This window comes from Mya arenaria, chromosome 17 (genome assembly GCF_026914265.1).
Source record: "Mya arenaria isolate MELC-2E11 chromosome 17, ASM2691426v1".
In the NCBI taxonomy this organism is placed as follows: Eukaryota; Metazoa; Mollusca; class Bivalvia; order Myida; family Myidae; genus Mya; species Mya arenaria.
Genome location: NC_069138.1, coordinates 22,768,230 through 22,780,027, shown reverse-complemented (window position 1 = coordinate 22,780,027; position 11,798 = coordinate 22,768,230). Strand labels below are relative to the sequence as shown.

General features: G+C 36.1%; 1 protein-coding gene across 1 annotated transcript in view; it reads right to left on the bottom strand.

The window, feature by feature from the left end:
- Positions 1–5,573: 5,573 nt before the first annotated feature.
- The window catches only part of LOC128223273 (uncharacterized), a 33,492-nt gene continuing 27,267 nt past the window's right edge, over positions 5,574–11,798 (bottom strand). The window contains exons 16-17 of the mRNA XM_052932562.1: positions 11,354–11,477; positions 5,574–7,920 (exon numbers count right to left, since the gene is read on the bottom strand). Of these exons, the coding sequence (XP_052788522.1) occupies positions 7,453–7,920; positions 11,354–11,477 (592 nt within the window). The 3' untranslated portion in view covers positions 5,574–7,452. The remainder of the gene's footprint in view (positions 7,921–11,353; positions 11,478–11,798) is intronic.

Below are 11,798 nucleotides of genomic sequence, written 5' to 3'. Positions count from 1 at the left end.
TCTGGTGACGCAAATATTGCTAAGCAATTGCGATTGTGTTTTTAACTCCAAGATTATAAGTATCTTCCATGACCGAGAGTGTAAGAGTTGGGTTCATCCCAGTCCGAGTGTTGGGTGTTAAGCGGAAACGAGGTTTACCGAGCTTCCGCAGAACATCCTGCACGAGGGTCGGGATGCACCTATCTTACACGAGCGGCTGTGGTAGATACTTTTTCTCCCACCTCAGTTAAACAAACACTCGATAAACCTCGTTTCCACAACACACCATACGCTCGGGTCGGGATGAACCTATCTTACACTCTCGGCCGTAGAAAATGCTTATAATCTTGCCCACGGGCAAAGATAAAAGCAAGTAGCCGTATGGAACTCCTTTTTTTATTATTTCTGAGTGGCCAGTGTGAGGTTCCCGAGTGGCCGATGTGATGTTCCTGAGTGGCCGATGTGATATTTCTGAGTGGCTGGTGTGATGTTCCTGGGTGGCCGATGTTATGTTTCTGAGTGGCCGGTGGGATGTTCCTGACTGGCCGGTGGATGTTCCTGACTGGCCAAGGATGTTCCTGGGTGGCCGGTGTGATGTTCCAGAGTGGCCGTTGTGATGTTTCCGAGTGGCCGGTGTGATGTTCTGTGTAATAACGAACTAATACCCACCATTTACATCAACATTGAGGATTTTTATCACCGCCATAATTGGGGAATTTGTTTTATATCATTACGTGTTCCTTATATAATTGGATTATTGTAGTTTTTGTTATTCTTGTAAATATTTCATTTTCCCAGTAACAATTGTGAGGGTTTTTTAGTATTGTTACGTAGTAAAGTCACACGGTCAAGTTAGTTCAGTGCTTATGACATAAGCGTTTCAATTGCTTTAAGAGTTCTTCAGTGCAGTTTAATATTTATTTGATATTTCAAATGCGCAAGCCGGCACGTATTCCAATATTAAAATATCTTATTAGTTCGTAACCGCATGCTTATGACATATCTGTGTTTATTCTACATTTACTAGCTTTTTCATATTTGTAATGATCTTACCATTCATATTCATTATGATATATTATATGCTTTTGTAAGATCACATCTTATGACTAATTACACATGCTTACATAATTTATGTGAATCCTGTTGTTATTTGTTATATGAAACTGTCGGTTAAAACTTAAAAAAGCTATACACATGTTGTATATTTGTTTTATATGTTATGATATCCGACAATAATTAAACTTGACTTGACTTAAAACATATGACATACGTTCATTAATGACATTATTTGTTTTGCAGATATGACATTTTGACCATAATTTCTCACACAAACTTTTACCTCCCCGCCCAATAAAACAGTTATATTTTTCTTTAAAATTGGTGGGCTCGATGCTTGTATTATGTTTTCTGTTTAGGGATGCGTATTTTTGCTTGTTTGCACTCATTATTTCATTTCTGCTCATATTGGTACAATTTATTTGCTGCTGAGATTTATTAATCGCCATTTTTTTTTGCAAGTTCATTGTTTATGTCCATTTTGTTTTTCTTTGCGAGTATGTAATTTGTCAGCCAAGTTGGAGTCAAAAATATAGCTGAAATATGTGCTAAGAGTTTGCATACCAAATTGTATTCGTATTTCAATGTCCTTTTTACATGTCTGCATAAATAGCATTCTAGAGATTTTGGATTTCGATTCATTATTTATTTGCTTTCTTGCTTGGTTTTTAATATTGGTCTTACTTGCATCTAAGAATGTTGTAGTCAATCGGATTTCGTGTTAACGTAACATACTTATACAGTGAACGAAGTCAATGATTTTTTACCACAATATTGACTTAAGTTGCATTTTTAATACCACCCTGGACTGGTTTTCAGTAGTGGTATAAATTAGATCTACGAATGATATAGCTAATCGGATTACTTTCTATTAATAACTGTCCAATAGAGCAAATGTAGTCAATGATGTATGACCATAAGAATAACTTAAGTTGAATATTAAATACCACTCCTGATATAATATTGTTTTTCGAATTATTTGCATAACACTAATGATACTCAGCTTATTTACGGTGCAACTACTCAGCTGAGTCATGGTAAAATTATCGTCTAATTGTTGATGTGGCGAAATTCCAATCGATGATTGCGTTGATAGTATTGTTTGTGTGGTAGTTTGTATTATTTCCCACGCTTGCAAATATTTTGATCTATATTTAAACAAGTGACACGCGGTTCAGCTAAGTACATTGATTTTGTTTTGAAATACTTTTTGCCTTGATGTTCGAATTTTGGTTTAAAATGTTGGCAAGGGTGTTTGGGAGTACTCCCGCAATTTGTATTAACAATTTCTAGTCCGAAATGATGCATTTTGGCGTATTTTATTACTTTTTTCTCTTTTATTGAATTAAAAAGTAAGCTTGGATAATATTTTCGAGATGAATTACACATTTGTGATCGCCATTTGCTCTTGTTGATTTCAAGTTGAGAAAGGCTTACAAAAATAAATGTTTATTTTATGCTTCATGCTCGCATTATTTTAAAAGTAGGTAGATCGGAAAAACTTTATTTAAGGCAAATCGTTTTTTGAGAGTTTTCTGTTATCAAAAACTATGAATAAAATGCTTAAGAACGTCTTTAAAATCAGATCTTGTTAAAAGCCAGAAACACTTCATTTTAACCTGTAAAAGAAAAGAATCAAACAAATAATAAAAAACTATTTCTCGGGGCAATAAAAAGGGTTAGAGTCGGGCAAAAATAAAGCAAGTCGGGAAACCGGAAACAAAATATATTTTTCTTAAGCCTAATTAGTTTGACTGCAGCAGTATTGCGCAAAACGTTACTGTAAGATGTTGTCCGAGCTACGATGAGCCATTTTGACATCAACCCCAAGACACCAACCAATGCCGAAATGGTGGAAGTCATGGTAACGCAACCACGAGAGCTCCGCCACTGCCATGTTTTCCGCGGATGTCGACGCCTATGCCCGGAAATCATTTTGGTTTATTCCACAGGTTTCTGGACTTCATCCGCCGATCCGGTCATTACCAAATATTTCGTGTTTTTGTTGTTGATCTCTCAACACTGAGGTACATTTTATGGAATGGCGATATGAGGTAGAATGTTTGATCCGGGCCGGAGACATGTCGGAAGTCAACATTTTAGGAGATTCTTATGTCCCATGGAGTAAGGCGTGGGAAATGTTAGTGCCCTTATGGGTAAGGCGTAAGAAATGTTAGTGCCCTTATGGGTAAGGCGTAAGGAATGTTAGTGCCCTTATTGGTAAGGCGTAAGAAATGTTAGTGCCCTTATGGGTAAGGCGTAAGAAATGTTAGTGCAGTATGTGAGCGTGCTAGTTTTAGAGCAATTCGTTAACTCAATGCAGCAACCTTTAAGTCCATTTCTACATCTGCCTGTAGGTAAGAAATGCAATTGCAGATGATCATTTACAAGACCGACAAAAGACCAAATACTGCCAAGCACGGCATTATTGTGCCTTAAGTTAAAGCTGCACTCTCACAGATAGACTGTTTTGACAACTGTTTTAAGTTTTTTCTTGGAATGAGCCAATTTTTGCGTAAATTTCTGGAAACCATTCATATAAGATTGCTGACAAAAGATCAGACATAAGTTTTCATATTAACGCTCAAAACTTATATTGGTTAGTACCTACTCTTTAAGAAAAATGAGTTTTTTGGGCATAAACACAAGTTAATATGGAAACCTGGGATTTTATATTTTGTCAGCAGTCTTATATTACTGGTTTCCAGACAAACGCAAAAAATGACTAATTCTAAGGCAAAAAGTTGACCAAAAGGTCAATCTGTGAGATTGCAGCTTTGAGTACGTACAGGTTTGTCGTCTGAAACGCTGAGGCTGCAGACGAAACATAAGTATGACACGGAACGAGACTACAGCGAGTTGTCACAAGAGTTGCGTCAGGTCGAAGAAGAGATATCCCGTTTCGAGTCAAGACCCGGTAATGACCCCAGGACACGTCCGGGCCGACCAGCTCATTCTTAAGCCATCGCGGTGTACCGAACGACATCAACTTGAGATGATGTACGTAAACAGGTAATGGCGTACATGTCATCGAATGCTGAGAGGCCCCGATTTCTCGAAACTTCTTAAGCTTAACTTATTTCAAGTAGCCATAATACATACTGAAAATGGATTTTGATAAACGAAAAATGGTTTATTCTGATAATCAGAATGATACAGATTATTCCTACATAATTTCTAAAAATTCTTGAAGAAGTAAATATAACACATTTTATAGAACAACAAAAATAGTGAGATTAGCTTAATCCTGTTATAAGAAATTGGGGCCTGGACAAGATGATGATTGTATTTAAGCTGCACTTTCACAGATGGACAGTTTTGTCCTTTTTTAGTTTTTGTGTCAGAATCAGCTGATTTGGGTCCCAATGGCTTCAACAGTCATAAAAGATAACTCAAAATAGATCTAGAACATATCTCAATAGTTGTAGCCCAGAATTATAGCTTTTCTGTTTTTTTCGACCTAAACCTCCGGTACAAACAAAATGAAACCGTTGTAATATACACAAGTTACTTAGGAAACAATAGTCATTGGACTGTTACATGAATTTCAATAGCTCAAAATTCGCCTTTTATTTGTACCGGCATGGGAAAACCCTGTTATGTTAATTCCGGGCTATATGTATTGTTCGGAACTGCCGAAAATTAAATTTTTCTTAAAGCGTTAGTAACGGCTTTAGCCATATAAAATCAATTTTCGAACGTAAATGTGAAAAACTGCGATCTGATCTTCCGTCAGCAGTCTTGTGTCATTGGTTTTAAGACATTTACGCACAAAATGGCCAATTCAAAGACAAAAATAAATGCTAAAACGGTCACTCTGCGAGAGTGCAGCTTTAAGGTAACACCGGGTTCTCGGCTAACACTACATTTAGTAATATGAAGACGTGGCGGTGCAGGTGGAATGGGACCTTGTGAGACGATGGAAGTGAACCGGGTCGGCAGGGGCGTCAATAACCGTGTTTGTCATTTTGTTACCGAGAGTTAAAGCTGCACTCTCACAGATTGAACGTTTTAACAACTTTTTTTCATTTTTTGTCTTAGAACGAGCCATTTTTTGCGAAAATCCATGGAAACCAGTTATATAAGATTGCTGACAAAAAAATCAGATCGCAGATTTTTATATTTAAGATCAAAAATTAATGTTTTATGCGTTTTTCTTAAACCATCAGTACAGCTTTAAGATGGAGAGGGCGACAAAAAGTAGATATTTTGACCGCGGGTATTTCAGTCTACTGTGACAGTGTTGAAAATATCACTTTGCATTACAATAAAGTGTAAAGTACTTTTAATACAATTAACATCAAAAGTGCGGATTACTTTACTCAATTTCTAAACATCAGTGATAGCGTGAAAGCATGGAGGCGTTTTTTTGCGTTTTTGCAAAATGTTATGGGTGGGGATTTCGTCAATGGACAAGGTCTTACACCAGACGGCCCACACATACAACGATAATTAAACATATCGACATTGGTAGCCTTTACGCGGCAGGTAAAACATTTCATACAATGCCCCCCAAAAGTAGGTTTGACACAAGAACAAAATATTCAAGATCATTTATTCAGAATACAATGTACATACAGAGAATACAACAACCATGGTTCTTTTCGACATCAAATCTCATCTATTTTAAAAATTAAGTCCAGCAAATGAACATCCAATGACGAAGCAGATACCATGTTTTCTACGATACTCAAATGTACAATTCATGATCCTAATTTCTGGTAAAAATATATATAAACATGGCATGTTACATGGGCGACACTCGTTATGTCGAACTCTGTTACCTCGATGTTCTAGTCATGTCGACTCTGTAATCTCGATTTTTGGTTATTCCAAACTTTTTTAAATGTGTTGGATTCAGTTAGACATGATTTGTATTTCAGTTATATTAAATGTTCGATATCTCGAAGTATTTGAAGAGGTCCAAACTACTTCAACAAATCAAGTTTTGTCTGTATATAATATATCACAACGAAAAATCTGACAACAAGCAAATAGGCATTTTTAATGCAAACATGAATGAACTTCAATCTTCCTTGAAAAAAGGGTGCAAAGAACATTTGTCCACCCTTACAAATATATGAAGTATGTTTGATTTAATGATTTTTGGTGGCTTATTGAAAAATAATGGTGGGTTCAAACAATTAATTCACTCAAGTATTTCTGTATTTTAGCCCTTTTGAGTGGCAAAAACAAACGTTTGCAAACAATGCTTGGAATTTTTTTCACTGATGTAATTTCTGGTGTGATTTTAATAAAATTTGGGGCCGTTCTCCAATTAAACAGTACTTTTATTAAATAACAAATATAAAATAAATTGAGAAAGTGTTTGATTAACCGGGTAGTATAAGATATATATAAACAATGTTTACATTTCAACGCGTAACCACTGAAGTAAATATTCCAATTGTGGCCGTTCGTGAAATATAACTTAATTTCATGGGGATGAATTATGTTGTTACCTTACATTAAAAGATACAGTGTGCTCTATACAAGTTGAATTCACATGATTACCTTCAAGACTTCCTTTAAGACTCAATGTGATAGATAACATTAATCAAACGGCTAATACAATGGTCAAGATGAAAAAGTTGGTGGCCTTTTTTAATGGAGGCTCTGACTGGACTGTTTTGCAATCATTATCTGGGTTTAATGTTCATCAAAACATGAAGATAAATGTATCAGAATACTATGGGTCCATTCTGAATTGTATCTGAGAGAAGGTTAATAAGTTCGGGTCCATTCCATTTGCCTATAGAATATGTCATAGTTATTAAATAACCGAACATGTACTCAAATGTAGGGGTTGAAATGTTAAGCGCGTGTGAATGAAGACCGTCGTTCTGGCAAAATCAAGCACACGAGTTGCAGGGACACAGTCTGGTCGGTTACACTATCAGAATTTAGTTAATATTAACATTCAGAAATGAATGGTTTGTGACATAAACGCAATCCGAATACTTGGTATTCATTGAAATCCATAGATCACACATACAAACAATACAAAAATGGTAATTTCTTTCCTGGCAAGCAGCACACATACCTTACATGCAAAGGCATTTCTAAAAAATACTTAGCAGTCGTTTAAAACTGTATGATAAAACTACACATCTAAAGATACACATTCAATAGTCTTTGGTTTATATTTCTGATGTGAACTCAAATGAACACTTTTCTCAAAACCCCTTGATTGTTCATAATGTTCATAAGCAAACATTCTTACATTGCACACAGATTCTGAGAAGTAAAAACTGTACATTAATCCAATATTACCGCATCCATACTTGAAGTATCATGTCACTTTTGCGATGTATTGACTTTTAAACATGTATTATTCAATCACTTATTGTACTACTGGAACTATGAATTTTCAGTTTTCAGTGTTTCTTCGACATAAGCCCAAGGTTCCACATCATTCTAATAATAAGTGAAGCTCTCTTGCTTTATCGGAACAGACACCGCTGGGGGTTTTGTTGCAACAATATCCGAGAACTTCGGTAGCTGATCCAGGGGTATGAGCCGGTACCGCCCGATAACTGTACCTGGTGGCTTATTTTGTAGTGCAAACGCTATATCCCGTAGATTCGGCCGACCATAGATGGAGAAGTACATTTCACCGTGGAAACAACGATCCTCAAACTTAATATTCCGGGATTTAACGTACGCGCTGATTTGGTTCTTATCAATGTCTGAAACTCCTGGTCCGAAAACCAGCTCATTGCCATCTTTGCTAGGAAAAGAGGAATCGATTCTTTTTCGTATTGCTTCGAAGATGAAGGTCCTGTCAGGTTGCGTGGGTGTTCCGGCTGTTCTTTCCAGCGTATCAGCCTCGGATTTGATCGTGACAAATGGAATCCAAACTGATGGATCGTCTTGTTTGACAATCTGCAAAATTTACGATACAACTAGAAATGTTGTTTGTAAAACCATGTTGCCTGCAAAAACTGATGTCTCTACTTAAACAGGAGCGTAGTTTAATAGATACTATTCAAGTATTGTAGAGGGGGTTAAAATAGCTTTTACAGTATTTTCGAAAATATGAAATGACACGTTGATGAAAACGCAAAATTTCATCAAAATAATTTTAAGGAGTTGATATTCTTAGGCTCTCTTATTAGTTTGTGCAACAAAGGGAACATGTATAACTATGACCTATACAAAATTGTTGACTGGCCAAATGCATTATAAAACAAGAGGCACATCAGTGCCTGTGCTCCACTGGCCAAAAGGTTCAAGCAAAGACCACCTAACGAACATTTTCGTCAAGTTTCATAGAAATACAATCATCAATTTTTGAGGAGAAGTTATTTAAAAAAAATTTTTACTTTAATAGCTCTGGCTGCCATGTTGTGCAGTGGACCGAAATGATTTGGGCAATTTGAGTAAAGGAGCACCAAACAAACATTTCTGTCAAGTTTTATCGAAAAAAGGTCATCGGTTTCGACGACAAGTCGTATAAAGTTTTTTTTATTTTTTAGCTCTGGCAGCCATGGTGTGCAGTGGACTGGAACCATTTAACAAATTTTGGTTAATGACCACCCAAGGAACATTTCTGTCAAGTTTCATCAAAATCTGATCATCGGTTAACATTTAATCTGAATAGATTATGAAGCAAATATCTAACCTGAACAAGAACTGACGAGATAGAATCGACTTGGTGTTTCACTTACACTTTTCGGCCATTTAAGTTACTAAAAATAGCTGTTTCATAAACTTTCAGAATGTCACTTAAACGAAAATTAATGTTCAGTCTATATATACTTTCCTATGTATAAATGTAAGGTTTTTAAATTGATCTTTTTGTGAGAACTTTATGCTTATATGTTTACTCATAAATTATTATTGTTTAAAAATTATTTAAAGATGCTATACGTGAAAAATTAAGACATTATTTTTTTTCTATTAAAGGGAGGTAATTCAGTAGTAAAATGTAATCAAAGCTATTAAAGCATGGCATTTCTTTTCTAACCATGTTGATATTATTACAGTCTATTCAAGCAAGATGCCTTTTGTTTTTACATAGTACCCATAGGTTCTGAAAAACAAGGAGCACTATTCCCAACAGAAGGATGTCACTCCCTATCACTGCATGAGCATCATAATAAAGAAATGTTTACTCAAACTGCAAGCTGCTCAATTGAAATAGGTATTTACCTCAAGCATACAGTTTTATAATGTGGCAAAATAGTCGGACTACTAGATTGTCATTCGGACTAGTAAAATATGCCATTATGCTAGTCCAACTGGCTAGTAGGTTAAAATGTTTTTCGTGAAGACTGCGGACGAGAAGTCCTTAAAGGTTTTTCTATTTTTAACTCTCGCAGCCATGTTGTGCAGCGGACCGGAACCATTTGGGCAATTTTGGTTAAAGGGCATCCCGATGAACATTTATGTAAAGTTTCATCAAAATCTGATAATCGGTTTCTGAGAAGATGTAGTTTAACGTTTTTTTCTATTCTTAGCTCTGGTGCCCATGTTGTGCAGCAGACCAGAACTGTTTGGGCTATTTTGGTTAAGGACTACCCAAGTAACATTTCTGTCAAGTTTCATTGCAATACGATCATCGGTTTCTGAGGAGAAGTCGTTTAAAGGTTTTTCTATTTTTACCTCTGGGGGCCATCTTGTGCAGTGGACCGAAACCATTGAAGCAAATTTGATAAAGGACCATCCAAGAAACATTTTTGTTAAGTTTCATCAAAATCTGATCATCGGTTTCTGAGAAGATGTTCTTTAAAGGTTTTTCTATTTTTTTGCCCTGGCAGCCATGTTGTGCAGCGGACCGGAACCATTTGAGCAATTTTGGTTAAGGACCACCCAAGGAACAATTCTGTCAAGTTTCATCAAAATCTGCCTATCCGTTTCAGAGGAGATGTCGTTTAAAGATTTTGCTATTTTTAGCTGTGGCGGCCATATTGTGCAATGGACCAGAACCATTTGAGCAATTTTAAAAAAAGGACCACCCAAGGAACATTACTGTCAAGTTTCATCAAAATCTGCCGAACCGTTTCAGAGGAGATGTCGTTTAAAGATTTTGCTATTTTTAGCTCTGGCGGCCATATTGTGCAATGGACCGGAACCATTTGAGCAATTTTGGTAAAGGACCACCAAAGGAACATTCCTGTGAAGTTTTGTCAAAATCTGCCTATCCGTTTCAGAGGAGATGTCGTTTAAAGATTTTGCTATTTTTAGCTGTGGCGGCCATATTGTGCAATGGACCAGAACCATTTGAGCAATTTTAATAAAGGACCACCCAAGGAACATTACTGTCAAGTTTCATCAAAATCTGCCGAACCGTTTCAGAGGAGATGTTGTTTAAAGATTTTGCTATTTTTAGCTCTGGCGGCCATATTGTGCAATGGACCGGAACCATTTGAGCAATTTTGGTAAAGGACCACCAAAGGAACATTCCTGTGAAGTTTTGTCAAAATCCGCTTATCAGTTTCAGAGGAGATGTCGTTTAAAGTAAAAGTTTACGCACGCACGCACGCACGCACGCACTCACGACGGACAATCTGTGACGACATAAGCTCCATGGCCTTTGGCCAGTGGAGCTAAAAAGGAACAAGGGTAGATAATTTTGCACTGATGTGCCCCAGAGGAATTAATCTTACCGAGTGCAGAACTTCACATTACTACCTATCTATGTTCGAAGTTTCAATCAATTCAAACAGAAGTGTTTTGAAAAAGTGTAAGAACATTTTTTTATATTATTAAAAATGAACAAGTGGAGATAACTCTGAAATAAAGTACCCTTAAGTTATACTTCTTGCAGATTGCATAACTTCACATTGCTATATATCTATGAACCAATTTTCAAGGAACTGTTTCAAGAAGGTTTTTGAGTACCGTTAGTTACCCTGACAAAGTTTGCGAAATAAAATAACTGAACAAAGGCATATAACTTTGCAAGAAAGTGCTATAGAGTTATTATTCTTGCAATTTGCATAACTTCATCTTCGCAAAAGAAGAATGACAAATACATTATGTCCCTCTTTCAGACTTAGGGGAACTTCAAAAGGGATAGATGTTATAATTTACCAAAAAGGAAAAATAGTACACATATATAGATTACAGACACAGTATATACTACTTTCAAAAATAATTTCTGCATCTAAATATAAAAAAAAAAAATTCTGGTCAAAATTAAGTCCTTGAATGTTGTCCAATGCATATAAAAGACATAAACAATATTTAAGAACATCATTCTTACTAGATCAGAGCATACCAAAATCTGATGCGACAATTGAGACATTTAACACAGATGTTATAAGTCTTTTTCCTGCAGTATACAATATTACAACCAAATTGTTTGTTTTACCTGAAGAACCGGGCGTTGTTCATAAATACGGTACAGGTAAATGGAAGCGGCATGGTTTCTCGTCTTGTTCTTGCCATAACCCGTGTGGTCTGCCATCTCTTCACCTTTCAAAAATATCTGACACCTTGGAACAGAAGAGATTATATAGAAAGATTATAATAACAAGAGTTCAACAAAACGAACTTAAGCACTGTTGTTGTTGTTTTATCACAGTCAAACAAGGGACATAACCCACCAATTTTGAAATCCAGAGTTATGGACCTTGACATGTGTTTATTGTTTCTGTACTTAGCTTCATTGAGAAATGGCCAAGATTGAAGATTTTGAAAAATAGACCTGCTTGTCTTTTTAGCTGCTCGGCATATTTATTAAACTAGAATGTCTTATTTCAAACTAGGTTATTTATTACTAAGACACAATGTCAATGCTTGAAGTTACGTGATTT